At 36.3% G+C, this 24,330-nt stretch overlaps 1 protein-coding gene across 5 annotated transcripts in view; it reads right to left on the bottom strand.

Moving 5' to 3' along the window:
* The window catches only part of srpk1b (SRSF protein kinase 1b), a 66,111-nt gene that overhangs the window by 17,492 nt on the left and 24,289 nt on the right, over positions 1-24,330 (bottom strand). For all 5 annotated transcript variants that reach the window (XM_073825696.1, XM_073825697.1, XM_073825695.1 and 2 more), the window contains 6 exons: positions 6,260-6,375; positions 2,873-2,981; positions 2,670-2,757; positions 2,323-2,410; positions 1,955-2,061; positions 1,719-1,884 (listed from right to left, as the gene is read on the bottom strand). In XM_073825696.1, coding sequence (XP_073681797.1) covers positions 1,719-1,884; positions 1,955-2,061; positions 2,323-2,410; positions 2,670-2,757; positions 2,873-2,981; positions 6,260-6,375 — 674 coding nt within the window. The remainder of the gene's footprint in view (positions 1-1,718; positions 1,885-1,954; positions 2,062-2,322; positions 2,411-2,669; positions 2,758-2,872; positions 2,982-6,259; positions 6,376-24,330) is intronic.

Raw genomic sequence — 24,330 nt, forward strand, 5'->3', positions numbered from 1 at the left:
TAACCCAATGAATAATGCTAGAAAACATTTTTAATAACTGGCCAGTTCTTTTGCAGTTTATAAAGCTCTCTACTAATAATAAGCTCTCCCTCTAATAATCACCAAACGCCACATTTTGAAATATATTTGCATGCATTTGGCCGTTTAGGTACACATCCTAAGCTAAAGTTCACTTTACTTATACAGTATGTGTTCTCTTCCATCTCTGAACGCATACACAGAACAGTGCAAATTCTCTTTTGTGCTATTAATAACACGAAAATCACATAAACATTAATAAATCAAGCATGTCCCATTTTTATGCAAGTCACGTTACATGATTTTACTGATGTGCATGCTTTTATAGAGGAGCGAAAATGCACAAAGGGGGCAGAATCAGGAGCAATAATCATTTAATCTCAATTGTTATATTTTTATAATCGAAACTGAATTTCAATTAATTGCACATCCCTAGGTGCACTCTTAAAAATAAAAGCTCCAAAGGGGTGTTTTTGTGGTGATGCCATAGAAGAACCATTTTTGGTTCCCCAAAGAAGCTTTCAGTGAACAGTTCTTAAAAATTCTTACAAATTAATAATATTTTTCCACTATAAAGAACCTTTTCTGGATTTAAAAGTTTCCATGGATGTTCAAGGTTCTTTTTGTACTGCAAAAAATGCTTTTCTTACTTTGATTTTTTGTCTTGTTTCAAGCCAAAATATCTGAAAATTCTTAAATCAAGAAGGATTGTCTAGACGAGTCTTGTTTTCAGAAATAACAAGTCAAAATGAAGCCTATTTTTGCTTAGAACAAGCAAAATAATCTGCCAATGAGGTAAGCAAAAAAAATCTTATTTCAAACAGACAACAAGATTATTTTTCTTACCCCATTGGCAGATTATTTTGGTTGTTTCAATCAAAAATGCACTTAATTCTGACTTGTCTTTTTCTGAAAACAAGACAATTTTTTCTCGTCTAGAAAATCCTTCCTGATTTAAGAATTCATAGATATTTTGGCTAAAAAACAAGACAAAAAATCTAAGTAGGAAAAGCATTTTTTGCAGTGTGGAATAAAGAACTTTTACTTTTAAGATTGTGAGTAAGTGATGGTAAATGTGTTCCCATGAAAAAAACAAGTATTTTTGATGTCCTGAGGTTGAGTACATTTTCAGCAAATGGCAGCAGGCCTTTTAATCTTCATTTATGCTTCAAAACTTTTTTAATTTTGACATATGTGACCCTGGAGCACAAAACCAGTCTTAAGTCGCTGGGATATATTTGTAGCAATAGCCAAAAATACATTGAATGGGTCAAAATTATTGATTTTTCTTTTATGCCAAAAATCATTAGGAAATTAAGTAAAGATCATGTTCCATGAAGATTTTTTTGTAAAATTCCTACTGTAAATTTATCAAAATGTAATTTTTGATTAGTAATATGCATTGTTAAGAACTTAATTTGGACAACTTTAAAGGTGATTTTCTCAGTATTTTGATTTTTTTGCATCCTCAGATTCCAGATTTTCAAATAGATGTATCTCGGCCAAATATTGTCCTATCCTAACAAACCATACCTCAATAGAAAGCTTATTTATTGATCTTTCATAGTATGTATACATCTCAGTTTTGTAAAATTTAACCTTATGACTGGTTTTGTGGTCCAGGGTCACATATTAGATGGGTTACCAATCTCTAATTAATTCAAATGCTATTGCATCTCTGAGAGGAGTGTTTGCGTCACCTGCGGATCCAGAAGGTGGTGGAGCTCCAGATTTCTGCCACTCTGTGGCCTCCGCGGCCAGTCTCTTGACATACGCCTCGTTCACGTCCATCAGGATGTTCTCCGGCTTTATATCAGTGTGAATGATCTTACATTTGGTGTGCAGGTAGTCCAGGCCTTGCAAAACCTACGCAAAGAAAATTTTAGTTTGACCTCTTGTAAACCACATTAAATGATAATGAGCGGAAAACACGCACCTGTCGAATAATGCTCTTGACGCACGGCAGCGGCAGGCCCTGATAGTTGGACTTGATAATCCACTTTAGCAGATGGTGGCCGAGAACTTCAAACACCATACACACATCTGAAAGCGCATGTTAAAGGGAAATGATGGAGAACAAAAGTCCAGCCAAGAGCTCCAGCTCATTACGAGCTGTACTTCACAAATAAAAGAGCGAGCTGCGCTGAATCTGGGCAGAGTGCCCGCTCTCACAGCTGTGGATCGGCAGCTGAAAAGTGCATCCTGTACAGAAGCGACCATGGAGTGCACTAGAACAACACCTGTGGATCCCTCATAAAATAAAGGACACCTTTTTAATAAACAGCAGCGCTACTGAAAGGATACGGGTTCCGTTCACGCCGGAGATCTTGAAGTCGTCCAAAAGCTGCACCACTTTCTCCCTGCTGGGATCATTCTGGTCCGTGTTCCTGACCTGAATCCACCAGATGGGGGGGAAAAAATAACCCCGGACAGTTTTACAGACGAGACACTTGACGTTTCAAAACCATTTCTTTGGTTTATCACAAAATAAACCGTGTTTTCATTTGATGAAATCACTTTCCTCAGGGCATGTGGATACACCTGGCTTCCATTACTTTCACACCACATTGTGGCATGCTGTCAAATTCATCTGACACTAAACGGTCTCGCGAATAATTCATCGTAATGGTTTGTGTGTTGGGAGAACTCACCGCTCTCAGGAGCTTGATCTCATCGAGAGCCGTTTCAGTGTAGTGCTCTGCGCTCTTAACCACTTTCATGGCCACAAAACGCTTCCCTCTGCAACCAGACAATAAATTACCTCACAGTACTCATACTTAATATAATATAATATAATATAAATGGTATTGGAGGGAGAAAAAAAACAAACAAACAGACAGGTAAGTGAACATACTGTATGTCCCAAGCAAGCCAAACAGTGGAAAAATGACCCCATCCCAGCTTGCGGATTACATGGTACCGTCCATTGAACAGGTCGCCTATTTTCACATGGTGATAACCACCTAAAAAATAAGTTTTTGGCTGTTAAATCACTGTTAGCAACAATACATCTGGAATTATCCAAATTTAATGCTGTCTGGATGTATTCATTTATTCAAAAATACTTCATGACATAAATACAACTTGTTAGTAATTCTTAAAAGGAAAAAGTATTAAATATGATTCTTTATTAAATGACCTAATCTTCAACTACTGTTAGTAAAAAACAAAACAAAACAAGCGTTTAATGTTACAGTATATATATACATAAAAAGTTATGTAGTGCAACCAACAGGCAGAAAAACGTAGGGAGAAGAAAGTAAAACAAGGAAAGAGAGGACTCCTATGACTAGAAAAAAAAAAACAGGTAATTTGTTAAAATAATGGTAAAAATAATAATAATAATTATTATTGTTATGATCATTTTTATGAAATTAAAATATTAAAATAAATAAAAAATATTACTATTGTAAAAAAAATCGTCTTTCACTGTAAAATCATAAAGTCTAGATTTTAATTAAAACAATCTAACATTTTAGAATAATACGAATAAAATGTCTTAATTTCTTTCAAATGTTAAACTAACCAGCTTTTATTTTTGGCAGAAAAACTCAGGGAACACTTAAAAGTTTCTCATTTGTTAGAAACAGATTTAGAAATGCTTTCCATTACAAATCTGGTGAAATGGGTTGGTGCACATTGTGTTCCCAAATGCATGTTTATAAGCAACTCAAACTTAGTAAATTGAGCAGATGCAGAGATGGAGCTTGTGTGGAGCAGCACACAGAACATTTACGGTGAGCTGAACCGCTGAAAACACTGAATCATGTGCTGCTTGCATGCAAAAAGATAAGTGCTGCGCTTCACTCTGAAATGTGTTGCTATTGTAGCAACTTTACAACCATATGTATTGTGATTAGGGGCCAAGCACCGAATGTGCGAAGGCACCTATTGTATCCATTGGCGTTCTTCTGCTTCTTCTTCTTCTTCTGTTTCCTCCTCTCGAGTCTATGGCAGCCCATAGAACCGCTTGCGGGAAAGTTGTGAAATTTGGCACACTAATAGGGGACAGGCTAAAATGTCACTATAGCAAATTTGGAGGCATTATCTCAAACTCTCTTGGGCCACCACTTGTCCAAACTTTCACTCATGTTTATGCTAATAACTTTTAAACAGTAAAAAAAAAACAGAATCAAAATTCTTTTCTTCTCTGAATCCTTGGCTCATGAAAGAATGAACAGCAAAATTTGAAAATTGTAAGGTTTATTTTTTATTTTTTTAATTGTTTGTAAAACCTACTTTTTCACCAAAATTGGCTCAGATCATCTTCAGACCATGCTGGCAAAAAGTTATGGAATTCAAGTTAATTAGTCAAACCGTTCTTGAATAGCGCACAAACAAATTCTACGAAAAGCACGCAAAAATGGACGTGAGGCAACCATTTGAGGCTATATCTCCTAGACCATTGGTCCGATTTTCACTAAATTCATGGTTTACATTTAAAGGAACCGTATGTAAGAAATTTATGTCAGTTAATCATAAAATGGCCCTGACATGTCACTAGACATTAAGAAATCATGTTCATTTCAAATACTTATATCACTGACAACAGTGGTCCGGCCAGGATATTGTCATTTAAAAGTGAGAGTTGCAGCCCTCAACTGATGTTATTGTTGTCATTTTGTGTTTTGGTCTGAGGCGCCACCCTCCAGCTATCTACCAATCACGAAATCAGTAGAGTTTTGTGAGACGGGTTGCCAGCTCTGTTACAGCTGCAGCTATACGAAACGTGTCGGATAAAACATGTATAGCGTTACAAACCTAAAAGACCTCGTTATGAATCCGAAATACGTTGTGACAAAGTCCGAAATAAAAAAAGGATTGGTATAGGAGATGCCTTTGAAAGATGGAGACGGCTGAAAACGGAGAAGAATTTGAAGATAGACGACAACGTTGCTGATTTTCTCCTGGACAAGTAAGATTCATCTATGTTTGGCTAACTTTGCTTCCGTACACAGTGGATTTTCCACGGTCGGCAGTGCTAAATGCGTTCATAAAAAGCTTTATATCGCACCACTAGCAGGGTATGAAAACAATCTATGTTCCGACTGAACTGTGGTATTACAGTACATCTTTGCGAAATATTTGGCTAATCGCCAACTGTAAATTTTTGCGATACATAATTACTTCGCAAAACATCTCTTGTGAAGCATAAACATAATTAACAGAAGAAAAACAAATTACTGTGTAGGACTCGTCACTTGAAGCTCCTTGTTGCAGCCTACTCCTGCAGCTTAGCTGGCAACCTCGAGTCAGGGGGGAGCGGGAGGGGATACACCGTTCTACAGTATTTTGAAAGTGATTGCAGTACCAGTTTTGGCCACAATCCTACATACGGTTCCTTTAATGCATTAAACGAATTTGCTGGAAAGATGCCAAAGTGCATCTGAGGCTGTATCTCTGCAAAGCTTTGACATATTTGCATCAAATTTTGTATGTGAAATTGTCACCTCACACTGATCACACCACATAAATTTGGAACAGCGCCACCTATTGGTCAATAGTAAAAAACCATTCATTAACCATTAATTATGAAATTTCAAAAAATTCTAATAACTATTGATTGCATTAGCCTATTGTAATGAAAGTGGTCTCAAAATATTCCTTGGATCATGCCGACAACATATATACCAATTATACCATAGTTGGTCAAACTTCCTGTACACCATATTCATTTAAGTTGAAAACCTACTCTTTCGAATTCGTCCTAGACTGTTCGTCCGATTTTCACCAAAATCAAGTCAGATCATCTTCAGACTGTGCTGACGAAAAGTTATGGATTTCATGTTGATAGATTAAACTGTTTTTATACAGCACCGCTAAAAAATTTTAGGCTTAATGCCAAAATGACTCTGAGGCTTTATCTCTGCAAAGCTTTTACATAATGACACCAAACTTTGTGTGTGCCTTTGTCAGCTCACACAAAACACACCACATTAATCTCATAACAGCAACACCTACTGGTCAACAGTGATAAATATTTTAATCATATTAATGGTGACTGTATTTGGTTTTCAGCCTTTTTGCTTAAAATCTTAAATATGTCTTTAATTGCACATTAATGCTGCCGGTCTGACCCCGTTATTGCTGCTTGCAGCTATATTTTCAATTATATTTTGAATATTCACTCAGCCCAAATGACAAAGTATGACAAAAAAATAACAACGTTGAATCCTGTTTACAATGCATATGTTTTCACTGTACACATTCTTTCCCAGGACTATGATCACAGAACTCCTACCCTTGCAGTAATCATTAGGATCCTCCTGTTCCTCATCATCTGAACCCAAGATCTCCTCATCTTGCTCCTGCAGTGAGTCAGGCTGCTGTGCGGCTCCCCTCGGGTGGGGATCAGGCCTGCGGAAAGAGAGCTTATCTTTAGAAAACAGATGCAACAATGGCCGAGAAGAAAGCACAACCCCTGGCCAAATGTTTTCACACACCTCATTCTAGATGTGCTTGTTACAGGAAGGCCGCCAAATATTATCCAGAGCTTTTAAAATGCTGTTATTCGCAATAATTGGAAATCCTCTGTGGGGGGTTTGCTGCGTTTGCATTTTAATACCACCTTTATCTTGCTTTTGCACCATATAATCTATGAATGTCCACTGGGCTTCTCTGATGTGAGGGTCAGACATTTATGAAAGCTATAAATCAGTGCAGGTGCAATGATGAACCGGAGAGACTGCGGGTATATTGCAGAGTTAGAGAGACGTCTTTGCTGGTTCACTATAGCTCAGCTGGAGCCGTGAAGGAAATCTTAAGAGGCGTCATGCTGAGAGAAATCATAAAGCAGTTGGTCTTTTTAAGTAAAGCTGCTGCAGCAAACTTAAAGTGATATTTCACCAGAAAATGAATATTATCCCATGATTTACTTACCCTCAAACCATCCTAGGTGTATATGACTCTGAAGGATTAGGTTACTTTCAGAACAAAATGCAGAAGTACGAGCGTTTGAGATTAAAAAAGTATATACATTTTTTCTTTTTTGAAAGAAAATGACCAATCGTTTTGCTAGATAAGACCCTTCTTCCTTAGCTGGGATTGTTTAGAGCCCTTTGAAGCAGTGTTGTTTTCGTCAACGATGACGATGGCGAAATAATTTCGTTGACGCCACTTTTTTTTCATGACGATAACGAGATGATGACGAGATAAAAATGGCTCGTTGATGACTAAAACATGACGAGACGTGTGTGAGTTTTCGTTGACGAGACGAGAATAGACGAAAATGTTAGTGGGTGGTCCGTCAGACGTTTAAAATGCATGACATTTCCGCTTATTGTGCATGCCAATTAAAACTTAAAAAGTATCTGACGCTATGGCAAGCAGTTTTAGCATTAAATACTCTTTGCTATACTAGTATGGCAAGCCGTTTTAGCATTCCATCCTTTTTTGTCTTTTATGTTCTAAAACATTCCTTCATTATTGTAATTATTGGTGAAAATAGTCGATCCGGAAGCTCACATTGTGTTGAACTATAGATCTGCTATTTTCAGAACTTATAAGTGACACTACCCAACAGCAAAATACTTACTGACCTACATTAATTTGTTAAAAGACTATTTTTTTCCCTTTTTTTGACTAAAACTAGACTAAAACCTTTTTGACTTTTCGTCGACTAAAATTGGACTAAAACTATCACATATAGAAGTGACTAAAATTTGACTAAAACTAAGAAGCATTTTAGTCCAAAAGACTAAGACTAAATCTAAGATGGTTGTCAAAAACAACACTGCTTTGAAGCTGCATTTAAACTACGTTTTGGACGTTTAAACTCAGGGACACCATAGAAGTCCACTATATGGAGAGAAATCCTGAAATTTTTTCTTCAAAAAACAATTTCTTTATGACTGAAGAAAGAAAGACAGGAACATTTTGGATGACAACAGGGTGAGTACATTAAATGTACATGTGTGTTCTGGAAGTGAACTACTCCTTCAGTCTTTCAGAAAAATACAATCTGAGTTATATTAAAAACAATCTCCTGGCTTTTTCAAGCTTTATAATAGCAGTGGTCGAGATTTCAAAGTCCAATAAAGTGCATCCATCCATCCCTTTGTGTAAGAAAAATATCTATATTTAAAACTTTATTAATACTGTTCTTAGACAAACCTATCAATTTGTTTCAGAAGGCCTTTATTAAACCCCCCCAGAGCCATGTGGAGCACTTTCTATAATGTATTCATTCACAGCCATTACAAAGCTTGAAAGAGCAAGGACATTTTTTAATATAACTCTGATTGTACTTATCTGAAAGAAGAAAGCCATATATAGAGGATAGCTTGAGGGTGAGTAAATCATGCAGTAATTTTCATTTTTGGGTAAACTATCGCTTTCAAGCCATTCAGCCATTATTTAGTAACCCTCATGTTCAAAAGCTGTTAGTTTTTTTATTGAGTGTATCACAATAGTATATAATTTTAATAATATTTTGAAAAAAAAAATCTATCTGTACACTGGAACCTATAGTCTAATTATTGTGCGAAGTAACCATCTTAGCATATATACTATGAAATACTGTTTTAAAAGGCAAGCATGGATATGGTTAACAGTTTTTATATATAAAAAATGATTTTAAAACACTATATCAATTCCTAATCACTATAATCCTTTAATTTGTAATTGCAATAAAAAGTAAAAGTATGTGTGTTTAAATGCATTCAGCATTTTAATCCCATATCCTGTCAGCATATGATGGTATGTGGGTCAGTTACGGATTTCAGGCAAAAAAAAATGGGGGCATGTGCCAGGACTCACAGCAAATAACAAGACTAGATGCTATACAGTTTTGCCAATTTGTTAGATTTGGGATCCATTAATTTCACCTGCATTGTGTCTAAATATCTCATTGACCTTTTCAATATCATGCTATTCATGATATTATTTCTATTGGTTGGCTGCACCGGCAGCGGGCATTAATGCGATTAGATATGCAGCTTTGTGCCGTTCCCGCTGATGAGTTCGCCTCGCTGTGTAGTGTAATCTCTCTGAAGCAATTGGCAATTTTCTGCATCCTAAACCGGGCTCTGAACTGAATCTTGGAAGTTCGAAACAAGTCGAAAATAGCATAAGCCTTTACAAGGACACATTCTCAATACGGCTTATGAACAATACGCAAAGAATGACTGAAGCAGTGGATTAAATGCGTGAGTTATTAAACATGTATGTTTTCCATGCAGCAGATCTGCTTTCTTTCTGCTGTTTTAGTGCAATTGTACAATTTTAAAGCTATATACATTAAAATTTAGCCAAACTAAATGCACCTGCAATTAAATGGAGTTAAACAGAACAGCCTGACATTGGAGTAGAATTTTTTGCCTCACTAAACGCAAGCATTTTTTTCACCCACAAATCCCAGGCAACATCACACATCACAGATTGTTCCCATAAACATGGAACGGTTTAATTGAGAAGCTGTTATCTCTATCTGCTTACCAACCAAATCAATTTTGTGCTTCGTGCGTCAGTGAGTATTTCAATAATGAAGGAGCCGCCAGCAGCAAATACACTGCAAACGTCTATTTTAGATCCCGGGGATTTACAAATTCTGCTCTTTTGACTTGATTAGTTTTTGATTGGAGCAAACTAACTTTGCAGCTTGCACAGACACCACACATATTCTAATGAACATGGTAATAGTTGAGAATGATTGCGTAGTTGTGTTCTATGGGCTGAACGTGGTGGGTGAAAATAATTAATTTAGCCAGATCCCACAAATTAGAGGCTTTGCTAGTGGGAGTTAATTAGTGGAGGTGCGTGTGAATGTGATGCAGGTCTGGGGGGAGAGTTGTATGTACACACACACACACACACACACACACACACACACACACACACCCATGTGCCCATGGCTCAGAGCAGAGCAGATGTTGAACCACAACAGTCCTGCCAACTCCTGCTGCTCTGATCTTAACCAGAGTAAGGCGATACAACTAATATTCAATATATTTGCTACAGTTCTTGCTCAAAAACTTGACTTTACTTTGCTTTGCTTTTAATTTAGCCATTAAAGTCAGCATATTTTTCTTGTTGAGGTGGAGCCTCCATGGATTAGATTCGTTGGTCCTGCACATCCTAAAATTTGGAGGGAATTTGGAGGCAAAGCAATTTCCTCAATTATTCCTTATCATTTTTTTAGGGATGCACCAAAATAAAAATTAAAACACTAAAAAACATCTAAATTACACACAATTACCTAACATGTTTTTTTCTGTTTGTCCCCCCATGCATATTGCCAAATTTTTCTCACCATTGCATAGATTAAATAGCCAATATTCTACAGTTATTTTTACAGTTTTGTCTTGGTTTTCAAAGAAAAAAATCAATTACAAACAACAATTTAAAAACAATTAACACTGAAGTTTTTTAACATTCCCAATAGACATTATAGCCCTACCAACAAAGCACAAATTAACTTAAAATTAATAAATGAGTAAAATAACATTCTTTGGCCATTTTTAAGACCTCCTTTTGTGTTTTTAATGCACAAATAAATGCAGCCTTGCTGAGCAAAGAAGAATGTTATAATACATGTATTAATAGAGCTGTTGGAAAGATTGTTATCATGATTTTTGTCTTACTTTTTATTTTATTTTACAGAGCAACAGTAAAATGACAATACTAACATTTATGAATGTTGACTTTTATTTTGGCGTAAACCTGCAAGAAGACCTCAGTACTACTTTTTGCTGACAGCAGCAGATTTATGAATGATTCTCATCACGAAGATTTCCCTTGCGCTTTGGACTTCGAACCATATCATATCATAGGACCCTAATGTTAAAGTAACATCCATATAATGGCAAGAACCCAAGGTTTCCCAGCAGAACATTGACCAGAGTGTAAAAGCGCCTCCATCGGCTTGCCTTCTTCCCATAGTGCATCCTGCTGCCATCTCTAACCCAGATAAATAACACACAAGCACACAGCCATCCACCTGATATAAAAGAAAACGTTATTCATCAGACCAGACAATCATTTCTGATGCTCACATGCCCATTGCATGAGCTTTCGGTTGTGGAGGTCATCATAGAACTCATGATGAGCAGCAATAGTGTGTTCTGACACCTTTCTATGACAAGTAGGGGTATGAAATATGACAATTTTTAATCGTGAATGATTAAAAAATGAAAAAATATTGTAGTATCGTGCTACAGCGTGCCTCCATCTTAATGGAGACATGGGACACTTCACGTATTTGTATTCGCAATCACAAAAGTACATAATTTGCATGTGCTTCAAAGCCTTGCCGGTTAAATAATGTTATTTCGTCTGTGCGCTTCATGAGCGCGTAAACCTGAAGCGTGCGCGCTAAAAGTCAAACAGCGCCTGATTACTGGACTAAGCTATCTTTGGCGTCTTATTTGCTAATACTGTCAAAAACACGCAAGGATTACATATAAACACAGTTGGTTATGTCTAAAGTGAAAGTACACAGTTGAGAGAAAAACAAATGTACGCCTGTAGATATTACATGCATGCAGCTCTTAAAGCGACAGAACTAAACATGCTGCTGATTGTCATTAAAAGGACATTAAAAAGTTCACCAAAAAAATGTAGTCACAAATGTTGTCCCAAACCTCTATTCATTTTTTTTTTTTGTGCTGAACACAAAAGAAGATATTTTGAAGAATGTGGATAACAGTACTGCCCTCCAAAGGCAAAGTGCAGTAACTACGCGAACACTGAAACTGAGAAAAATGCCTTTAAAGTTTTTTGACAGCTAGTCAAACACACGTTTCTCTGAAACAACACTCTCGTTTCTCTGAATCGGAAAAAAATTGAACCAGGAGGCTTTGCCACGAGACAAAACAGTTGTCACAAAGTCCATTTTAAGCCTTAACTCAATTTTGACCAAATATGTAGTTACTGCGCTTTGCCTTTGGAAGGCAGAGTAGCTGGTCCCCACTGACTTTGATAGTAGGAAAAAATAAATAAAATACTCTGAAAGTAACTGGGGAGCAGCAACTGTTTGGTTAAAATAAAATTAAATTCTGCAAAATAAGTTTTACATTCAATGTTTTATGTTTAAAAAAAAAAAAAGCTTGAGTGAGTACATGATGACAGAATTTGTCATTTTTGTGTGATGGTACGCTAAAAAAACAAAATGCAAAAAGAAAAATCACTCACTGCTCTTGACTGAAGAACTTTAATACAGTTGCTTTAAGTCAATGTATAATTTATGTTTATAGTGTATATGTGACCCTGGACCACAAAACCAGTCATAAGGTTAAATTTGACAAAACTGAGATTTATACATCATATGAAAGCTCAATAAATAAGCTTTCTATTGATGTATGGTTTGTTAGGATAGGACAATATTTGGCTGAGATACATCTATTTGAAAATCTGGAATCTGAGGGTGCAAAAAAATCAAAAAGACTGAGAAAATCACCTTTAAAGTTGTCCAAATTAGGTTCTTAATGCATATTACAAATCAAAAATTACATTTTGATATGTTTACAGTAGGAATTTTACAAAAAATCTTCATGGAACATGAACTTTACTTAATTTCTTAATGATTTTTGGCATAAAAGAAAAATCAAAAATTTTGACCCATACAATGTATTTTTGGCTATTGCTACAAACATACCCCAGCGACTTAAGACTGGTTTTGTGGTCCAGGGTCACATATAGTGTTTTATTTTTATATTTGTTAATTCCATTTCTTGAATGCTACTGATAAATACACCTACTGTGCCTGAAAATTAAAGCACCATTTTATTTGTATATTATGTGTATTTGTAACATGTAGCCTATCTTGGTTCTTATTTGATAACAAAGATAAAATAATGACTTGTTTTTTGTCTTCACCCACTTTGGCCTAAACATCTGCCATTCTTTTTGTTTTATATTTTGTTACCTTGTAAGGCTTTGGTTTTAAAATAGGGAAATTAGTTTGGCTGTGCTGCTCAGACAACTTGCAAAATAGTAAAACCAACATGACAAAGAATCGTGATAAAAGCATGAATCGTGATATTTCTTAAAAAAGAAAAAATGTGATATGATATTTTTGCCATATTCCCCACCCCTAATGACGAGCATTATGTTTTTCAATAGTTTAAGCTACAATCATTTTTCTGTATGAACAAAGCAAACAGTCTACACTTTGGTCCCCATGTGCATCAATGATCCTTGGACCCCCATGACCCTGACACCAACTTTTGGCAGATACTACACCCCACAAACTTGTTGTTTTGAAGATGCTCTTGTCAAAGTCGTGTTTTCTCTTGGAGATTTTACCTGCTTCCAACACAAGAACAGACTGTTCGCTTGCTGTCTAATACAGCGCACTCCTGGACAAGTGCCACTGTAACGATATAATCAATGTTATTCACTTCACCTGTCAGTGGTTTAATGTTGTGGCTGATCAGTGTAGATACACCGAAAGGTTGAAATGATGGATTAAAATAGCTGTTCCAGAGCCTGTAGAAAAAAATAAATCTCTCACTAATAAATTGTTCGCCTATTACCACATTTTATAACTGACTAGTCATCTGGGAAACCCATGTTTCCTCCACGGCTCATGTGCTCATGTCCTGCCTTGCTGCTGTTTTCATTAGAAAGCCAATAAAAGAATTCCAACTTAAGGGGAGACACTGCAGGCAAAAACGCTGTTTTTTTTTTCATGCACCTATCAAGTTTGAGATTTTGGGCTTTTTGGTTTTTCAAAAAGTGTTTTTTCAGACTAGTGGAAAGAAAACATCCAAAGGACACTGTTAAGTATTTATTTTATTGCAATTTTTCTATTTGTGTCAATAGATTTAAATTACAATTCATATTTTTTAAAGGCTGTTTTCACAAAATGAGTTTTTTCTCCTACACTGAGCCGTAAATCTCCACTTCAGTAGCACTTACACACACCAAACTTTACATTTTATTCCTGTCTATATCCTGAAGGATTTTACAGAAGGATTTGTTCATATGATTTGCTTAATTTCATACATTTTATTCCCCCCAAAATGGTAAAAAACATAGTGTTTCCTGGGTCCGTGTACATTTTATTCATTTCATTTTCAAGTTGAAACGAAATAAGGAGAAATAAGAAAACGGCTCCTTTATTTGTTTTTTCATTTGTTCAGAAAACGAAAAAACGAGATTTTGGCTCGATTTTTTGTTTTTTGGTTCACGGGTAGAAAACAGATAAACGACTTCAAAATTCGTTCTCCACATGTGGGCGGTCACGAGACGCCCCTTTACACCGATTGGACAACCAAATCTGGACCGGTGACGCCATCCATTGTTCTTTCAACAAAATAAAAGACCATTATTTATTTGTTTTCATTCTTTTGCAGTCTTCAAAACAACAAACATACAAGGGCAATAACATTAATTACATCAAAATATAATACAATAACTAAAAATATTATAATAATAATAAAATTGGAAAAACAATTAGAAAATCACATGTACACACGAAGTACAAATAGTTACAAATTATTCAAACAATAGATTTACGGCTTTAAAATAATTTACAGCTTGTGTCACGTTATTTCTTGATTCTTTTAACCATTGCATACTGTAATTGTGGACTGTAATTGAAATCTATTGACACAAATAAATAAAGTGCTATAAAAGAAACACCTAACAGTGTTTTTTGGATGCTTTCTTTCCCTAGACAGAAAAAAGAGTCTAAAATACAAAATCTCAAACTTGATAGGTGCATGAAAATACAGTGTTTTTGCCTGTAATATTTCATATCCATATATTTGTTTATTTGGTTGGTAGCAAGATATTCTATATTCAAATATAATGACTGACTGACAGTACTATATTAAATATCAATAGATAATATTTCTAAGCTATTCGTGTACAGACTAAAGACATTCAGTCTCGTGTGAACCTGCACGCTAACTAACTGCTTTATTTTGATCAAGTGCCAGAAATAACACGTACAAAGTCAAAACCAATTTGTCTTGAACATGGTGGAATTATCACGGTTTTACTTCTAGAAAGAGCGTGATGACAAAAGTGATGCCTTTTCTTATAAAATATGTTTTTATGTTATCGTTCAACAAGTTCGGACTATTCAAAGACGAATGCATGCATTAGAAGATAATGATGAGAACGGCGATCTGAGAGCAAACAGTAATGAAAGCTAAGAGAATACTTTAGAAAGCAGTTAATGAGACGAGCCAATGAATTAAGGCACGAGACGTCAACACATCATTAAGTTTTTCTTTTTAAATGGCATTTAACAGAGGTGTTCAAACCTGCTCCTGGAGGGCAACCTTGCCCCAATAAACCTGCGAGAGGTTTCTAAAGTTGCCTGAAGACTGGTTTGCTGGTTTAGGTGTGTTTAATTGGGGTTGGAGATCAACTTTGCAAGACAGTGGCCCTCGAGGAGAGAGATTGGACAATCAGCTAGTAGAGACTAGATATATGTATGTGGCAATCGATGGGCATGACCTTACAATACATACTGATACGAAAACAGAGCACAGCATGTTTTGAACAAAGAAGAACTAGTAGTTTTGATAGGAACACAGTGAGACAGAGTTTGATTATCTGGTGTTGCCAAGCAATGTCGCAACTTCCTGCAGTGATCTAGAAATCATGGGCGAATGTGCACTACTTACCCAAAAGTATGTGGGACAAACTGACACCACACCCAAGCTTGCTTGTTGAAGCACATTTGGGTTTAGAGTTCAAAATGAATGGGCATTAGGGAGTATTTCCTCCTTAAAAGCTTCCACTTTTCTGGAAAAACTTTCCACTAGATGATTTGCTCCCATTCAGACATTGTGCAGAGCAATCAAGTTCTTAAATATAAGTAACAGATAAAAAAAAGTTTTTGACAAACTTTAAATTGGCTTGAAAAAAGCCTGATCAGAAAGTGAAAAGTTTAAAAGTTTTAGAAATGGTAAAAATGTTATGGTTTTCAGTCTAAAAAAGATTGACGTTTAAAGTAGTTTTAAAGCTATTTTTAAAGTCCCCATGAAATGAAAATTAGTATGAATATATTAGCCTTAAGGTTATCTATAAGCTAGTGTGCTTAAAAACAACGACAGTATTCGCGTTTATAAGATATGGGCATTCAAACCTTACAGTTTCTCACTTCCGTCAATATGACTCAACGATTTTGATGATATCACGCTGCACTTCAGCTTCTCATCAAACGTTCTGTCCAATCAAATGCCCTCTAGTGTCCGTAGTGTCCCGCCCCCTACACTGTAAATATAGTCGTGGCCAAATGTTTTGAGAATGACACAAATATTAGTTTTCACAAAGTTTGCTGCTAAACTGCTTTTAGATCTTTGTTTCAGTTGTTTCTGTGATGTACTGAAATATAATTACAAGCACTTCATACGTTTCAAAGGCTTTTATCAACAATTACATGACATTTATGCAAAGAGTCAGTATTTGCAGTGTTGGCCCTTCTTTTTCAGGACCTCTGCAATTCGACTGGGCATGCTCTCAATCAACTTCTGGGCCAAATCCTGACTGATAGCAACCCATTCTTTCATAATCACTTCTTGGAGTTTGTCAGAATTAGTGGGTTTTTGTTTGTCCACCCGCCTCTTGAGGATTGACCACAAGTTCTCAATGGGATTAAGATCTGGGGTGTTTCCAGGCCATGGACCCAAAATTTCAACGTTTTGGTCCCCGAGCCACTTAGTTATCACTTTTGCCTTATGGCACGGTGCTCCATCGTGCTGGGAAATGCATTGTTCTTCACCAAACTGTTGTTGGATTGTTGGAAGAAGTTGCTGTTGGAGGGTGTTTTGGTACCATTCTTTATTCATGGCTGTGTTTTTGGGCAAAATTGTGAGTGAGCCCACTCCCTTGGATGAGAAGCAACCCCACACATGAATGGTCTCAGGATGCTTTACTGTTGGCATGACACAGGACTGATGGTAGCGCTCACCTTTTCTTCTCCGGACAAGCCTTTTTCCAGATGCCCCAAACAATCGGAAAGAGGCTTCATCTGAGAATATGACTTTGCCCCAGTCCTCAGCAGTCCATTCGCCATACTTTTTGCAGAAGATCAATCTGTCCCTGATGTTTTTTTTTTTGGAGAGAAGTGGCTTCTTTGCTGCCCTTCTTGACACCAGGCCATCTTCCAAAAGTCTTGTCCTCACTGTGCGTCAGATGCGCTCACACCTGCCTGCTGCCATTCCTGAGCAAGCTCTGCACTGGTGGCACTCCGATCCCGCAGCTCAATCCTCTTTAGGAGACGATCCTGGCGCTTGCTGGACTTTCTTGGAAGCCCTGAAGCCTTCTTAACAATGCAGTGGAAAGTTTTTTCAGGATTAAGTTAATTTTCATGGCAAAGAAGGACTATGCAATTCATCTGATCACTCTTCATAACATTCTGGAGTATATGCAAATTGCTATTATAAAAACTTAAGCAGCAACTTTTCCAATTTCCAATATTTATGAAATTCTCAAAACTTTTGGCCACGACTGTAGACGCTGAATCTGTGGCTAAAATCAGTCACTTGTTCACAGTGTTAGTGTTTCTGTTTGGTAAATGGCATGTAGTGCACAATGTAGGCGATAGAGAACGATTCAGACAGTGTGAATGTGTTTTCCATTGGGGGTGAAAAAATGGTTTCACGTTGTGTCACGCAAACCGCGGACAGCGCGCAGAGTCTACTGCGGATTGGCTCCGGTCCAGAGATGCGATAGCACAGAGCAGATCATATGCACTAATGTATTAAACTACACAGCATCAGCATGATTATGATCACTACTTTGTTTTCTGTGGGGTAATTTATAAGTCTGTGGCTGACCTAAACTACAAATGCGGCCCGAGCTCAATGGCTCTGGCCCAGGCAGATATTAATGGAACGCTATTGGCTATTCAAAAGAAGTGGGCGGGGCTGGGCGATATGTTTTTGTTTCAGTTAAATTTACGTCACCACATAGAATAACGCTGCGTGTTTCAAGGCACTGCACTGGACCTTTAAGCTTGAATAGCATGTTGTTAACATGTTTCTATCATGTTTGTAACATGGTTAACATGTCAATAATGTGTTGCTATCATGTTGTTAGCATCATTAACATGTTGCTAACATGTTTCTAGCATGATTAGCAAGGCACTAGCATGTTTCTAACATGATTAACATGTTACTAACGTGTAGCTAACATGATTAGAATGTCGTTAACATGATGTTAGCATTACTAGAATGATTAGCAAGTTACTAGCATGATTAACATGTTAACATGTTTCTAGGCTGATTAACATGTTGTTAGCATGTTACTAGCATGATTAGCATGTTGTTAACATGTTACTAGCCTAATTAACATGTTACTAGAATGTCACTAGCATGATGCTAGTATTAGTAGCCTGTTGTTACCATGATTAACAAATTACGAGCCTGTTTCTAGACTGATTAGCATGACACTAACATGTTTCTAACATGATTAACATGTTACTAACGTGTAGCTAACATGATTAGAATGTCGTTAACATGTTAGCATTACTAGCATGATTAGCAAGTTACTAGCATGATTAACATGTTGTTAACATGTTTCTAGGCTGATTAACATGTTAGCATGTTACTAGCATGTTTCTAGTCTAATTAACATGTTGTTAATATGTTTCTAGCCTAATTAACATGTTACTAGCATGTCACTAGCATGATGTTAGTATTTGTTGCCTGTTGTTAGCATGATTAACAAATTACTAGCATGTTTCTAGTCTGATTAGCATGTTGTTAACATGTTTCTAGTCTGATTAGCATGTTGTTAACATGTTTCAAGCCTGATTAGCATGACACTAACCTGATTGTAGTTGCTAGGCTTGGTTAGATCAAATCTGGGCTGAGTTTGGAGTTTGTAGAGTTAAAGCTCTAGGAGGAGGAGCAAAGTCACAAATTTTTGTCTCAGAAGAATAATAATAACTAAGTTTAAATATGTGACCCTGGACCACAAAACCAGTCTTAAGTCGCTGGGGTATATTTGTAGCAATAGCCAAAAATACATTGCATGGGTCAAAATTTTTGATTTTTCTTTTATGCCAAAAAACATTAAGAAATTAAGTAAAGTTCATGTTTCATGAAGATTTTTTGTAAAATTCCTACTGTAAACATATCAAAATGTAATTTTTGATTTGTAATATGCATTGTTAAGAACCTAATTTGGACAACTTTAAAGGTGATTTTCTCAGTCTTTTTGATTTTTTTGCATCCTCAGATTTCTGATTTCAAATAGATGTATCTTGGACAAATATTGTCCTATCCTAACAAACCATACATCAATAGAAAGCTTATTTATTGAGCTTTCATGTGCTGTATAAATCTCAGTTTTGTCAAATTTAACCTTATGACTGGTTTTGTGGTCCAGGGTCACATATTATTTCAGTAAGTTGGCTTTCTCAAGCCAACTTAATAAATACTTGATTATTACTTATTTTTTACATATACCTACTATAATGATGTTTTGTTTGTGGAAACCATCTTCAGATGACTGTGTTGTTGTGGGATGGATGGAAAAAGACAAAACTTTGCCTAATAAGATGTGAGTCTGGAGAGATTGTGGGCGTTCCTAGTTTGCACTGTTGTCAGCTCAGACAGCACAAACGCAGTCCACATACCAGAATGCCTTGCATTGCTTTAGTGTCAGTCTGAGCATTCGCTTGTCCTTTCAGTAATGTGTGGAAAAGACATGGGTTTTGTTGTTATCTATGTCTATTGAAGACCCAAGGCCTATTTGTTAAAGAACAAATCACTACACCCAAGACTAACAATTAAAACAATGCTGTTTGATTTCATTTTTGATTCCAGGTTTGTTTTAATATCGGAGAGTAGGTTATTTTTAGCAGTGTTCACATAAAAGAGCAACTTTAAATGTGCCATTAGAGTCATCAAGCAGAAATGCAAAAAATGTGTACCTAAAAAATCAACAATTTTACTTAAGAACATTTCATTTTTAATAAAATCAATTAATTGGAGATGCTTTTGATTATTAAAATTTAATGGAACCATTAAAATGGAATCCAGAAAAGTAATAGAAAAGAATTTGGTAAAAATAAAACTGTAAAACTCAATTAATTAGACAGGCATTTTGATTAAAAAAAAATTATTTAACCATTAAAACAGTATAGAAAAATTAAAAACGGAAAAAAAATGAATTTCATAGGGATCTATAATTATAATCTTTTTTGTGTGGTAATAAAAATAGATGTAAGTGAACCTAAAAAGCCTTTAAAATGACTTAAAATACAGATATAATGGCATTGAGGCAATAGTAATTAGTTCAAATAAAAAAAATCAAATGCAAGAAATCATATGGTTTTATTGCACAAAACTGTTGAAATACATAATGTATTATAAACAATAAAGCTAATGTAAAAGGGTAAAATCCATGGAATAAGAGAAAAAATATATTTTTGTGCCTTTTGAATTTAAAATTAAAATGCAAATCATTTTTAGAGAATACTGTCGCCTAAGACGCCATTTGAAGCTAAACACAGATGTTTAAACGGACAGACTATGGATGAAAACTGCTGATTACTTTACTTTTAAAGCATACATTTGATTTAAACAATTTAAAGGTGCCATAGAATGGAAAACTGTGTTTACCTTGGCATAGTTGAGTAATAACAGTTTAGTACATGGACATGACACACCGTGAGTCTCAAACACCACCATTTCCTCCTCCTTATATAAATCTGGTGTTTGCAAAAGACCACCGAAAAAAAGGGCAATTCCAACATAACACCGACTATTACGCAATAGTCCCGATCGTTAATAGTTATGCCCCCAATATTTGCATATTTGCAAGTACTTGTGCCGCTGCAGTAAAACGTTACACAGAGCACATGCGATCACTGTAGAGAGAGTAAAATGTCGGCGGATTCAAAACGGCAGATTCAACAAACCGCTTATTGAAAGCGGTTAGAGTTAAATAAATAAAGCGGCCGTAATTAAATATATATTTCCTCCATGTGTTTCCTTACAGCTGTGTGAGAGCGAACAGCTCTGTGAGAGAGCCAATCAGAGCAGAGCTCCTCATTATTATGCAGGAACGGTCCAAATAAGGTAATAACAGAGCATTTCATCCTTGGGACAAATCCTAAGGTTGTAAATGGACCATTTCTGGAGAATTTTTGCTCTTTTCTATGCCATATACCTTCTATGTAGATGTCAGAGAACAATTTAAAATATTGTGTCAATGCTTTCTATATCTCTGCAACATCCCAGTACAAGTTCTCATCCAACAGACCTTAGTCACTATATTTAATGTTTGACAGAAATGAAAACGAGACTGTGAGGGATAGAAGGTTCAGTGTGTTCAATGCTAATTATTCAGCCAATAAAACACCTTTCTGGGAAAAAAAATCAGTCTACAAAATCTTGATAAAACAAGATTGAAACACTGTAAAAATTAAGTAATCTTGGACCTTCATACAGTACGTGCCATTGTAAAGACTGTAAATCTGACCCTTAGAGACTTAGAGAGAGTTTTCATCCAAATTGAATTCAATATGGCGTCTAGAGGGATTTGACCATTCAGTTGCCAAACTAAACTCATGAAGATGCATTTACTGACCATAATAAGAGTATAACACAAAATGATGTACTGAAAACTCTAAAAAATGATTAAATGTTGACAGCTCTCAGAAGAACAGCAAAACAGACCCTGATTCTACCCGGCAAACTCTCTACAATTTGAAATTCCAAAGGGACTAAATGTCATGAAGCCAGCAGAGCATTATTAACGGTTTCTCTGAATGATGGTTGGTCAGTGAGGTTTCAGAACTCTCTGCAGTGACTGAGGATTCAAGACGTCAAGGTGAATTGAGATTTGTTCGGTCTGTGGCAGCTCCTGCTTGGAATGCAAAAGACAAATCATGGAAATCTACAGAAGTAGAGAGAACAAACTTGTTTTGGATGGTATACAGAAAGTCTGGAACACAAAGGATCTGCATGTGTGAAATATTGATTCCTCAGCCAAGAAATGTTTGAAAGTTTAATAAATCCTCTAATTCAGCTCTCAATTGTTGCAATGGAGTAGCACAGACTGCTCATCTTAGATTCCAGAAGCAGTGTTTTACTTAACTCTGTTAATCCTTTCAGGAACAACGATCAAAATTAAGACGAGGAATCATTCCTCTGGTTGTTTAAGCTGGCAGGAAGCAATAGAGGGGGATGTAATCTACTGTTAAACAAGCCATTGAAATTCAGCTTAATCTCAAGTCTGCAGCGTATTGTTTCTAGCCTCAGACGGCACGCCTACAGACCGTCTGATACACGCTGCACAGAAAAATGACAAGAGCTTTCAAAATCATAAGAATGAATCCAATGCAAACTGTCAAGAATTGTCTAGGTCATATTTCACCCCAAATAACAGAAAAACAGAGCTGAAAGCAAAACGAAGCATCATTCTGTGATGTGACATCATTTTTATGATACCTTCGACTTTTTACAGTAGTCTACAGTCGTGGCCAAATGTTTTGAGAATGACACAAATATTAGTTTTCACAAAGTTTGCTGCTCAACTGCTTTTAGATCTTTGTTTCAGTTGTTTCTGTGATGTACTGAAATATAATTACAAGCACTTCATACGTTTCAAAGGCTTTTATTGACAAATAAATGACATTTATGCAAAGAGTCAGTATTTGCAATGTTGGCCTTTCTTGTTCAGGACCTTTGCAATTGGACTGGGCATGCTCTCAATCAACTTCTGGGCCAAATCCTGACTGATAGCAACCCATTCTTTCATAATCACTTCTTGGAGTTTGTCAGAATTAGTGGGTTTTTGTTTGTCCACCCGCCTCTTGAGGATTGACCACAAGTTCTCAATGGGATTAAGATCTGGGGAGTTTCCAGGCCATGGACCCAAAATTTCAACGTTTTGGTCCCAGAGCCACTTAGTTATCACTTTTGCCTTATGGCACGGTGCTCCATCGTGCTGGGAAATGCATTGTTCTTCACCAAACTGTTGTTGGATTGTTGGAAGAAGTTGCTGTTGGAGGGTGTTTTGGTACCATTCTTTATTCATGGCTGTGTTTTTGGGCTAAATTGTGAGTGAGCCCACTCCCTTGGATGAGAAGCAACCCCACACATGAATGATCTCAGGATGCTTTACTGTTGGCATGACACAGGACTGATGGTAGCGCTCACCTTTTCTTCTCCGGACAAGCCTTTTTCCAGATGCCCCAAACAATCGGAAAGAGGCTTCATCGGAGAATATGACTTTGCCCCAGTCCTCAGCAGTCTATTCGCCATACTTTTTGCAGAAGATCAATCTGTCCCTGATGTTTTTTTGGAGAGAAGTGGCTTCTTTGCTGCCCTTCTTGACACCAGGCCATCTTCCAAAAGTCTTGGCCTCACTGTGTGTTCAGATGCGCTCACACCTGCCTGCTGCCATTCCTGAGCAAGCTCTGCACTGGTGGCACTCCGATCCCGCAGCTCAATCCTCTTTAGGAGACCATCCTGGCGTTTTCTTGGACGCCCTGAAGCCTTCTTAATGCAGTGGAAAGTTTTTTTTTTTACGTTTATTTTCATAGCAAAGAAGGACTATGCAATTCATCTGATCACTCTTCATAACATTCTGGAGAATATGCAAATTGCTATTATAAAAACTTAAGCAGCAACTTTTCCAATTTCCAATATTTATGTAATTCTCAAAACTTTTGGCCACAACTGTACTAGTCTTGTAAATGATTACTTTTGATTAACGACAATCAACAGACAGTGTACCAGACTGACCCCGGAGCACACTATTATGTTCAAAAACAACCTTTTCATGCTTTTGTTAGAATTAATCATGCATTATTTAATGGTAACAGGTAAAGTTCAAGTAAAACTGCAACTAGAGCAGTTCACACAGAAAACATGTTCAGTTGTTCAGTGCATAAAAAAATCTTTGCTGCATCTTAACATTATTAATATGTTGCTGTCAAATTAAAGGCTTACTGTGGTGCGATACCAGTCACTTATGAAAAAAACATTTGTAATTGCCTTTTTATGTGTCTGTGTATGGTACTGTTCTGTATTTTACATTGTTTGTTATAGTGTTTTGCTAATGGGCCTCGAGTCTGGAAATAAAGTTGAATGAATACCAAACAGTTCTAATAAAATGTTCTTGAATTATAATTTATAAAGGAAGGAAACTACAATTACAGATATTTATAAAGTATATATTTATATAAAAATCGTATTTACATTGGAGTAAAAAAGTTAAGAATTTAAAGGGCCTGTCCATATGTGTAATTAACTGATTGTTAATGCAAAAATTGATTACGAAAATATCTATACAGAAAACAAGCTTTTTTGGAGTAATTTATTTATTTCAATCATTATTTTTAGGGAATTTATTTTTTAGATTATAGTAATATTTTAAAACTGATATTCTCTCTCT

This window comes from Garra rufa, chromosome 20 (genome assembly GCF_049309525.1).
Source record: "Garra rufa chromosome 20, GarRuf1.0, whole genome shotgun sequence".
Classification (NCBI taxonomy): Eukaryota; Metazoa; Chordata; class Actinopteri; order Cypriniformes; family Cyprinidae; genus Garra; species Garra rufa.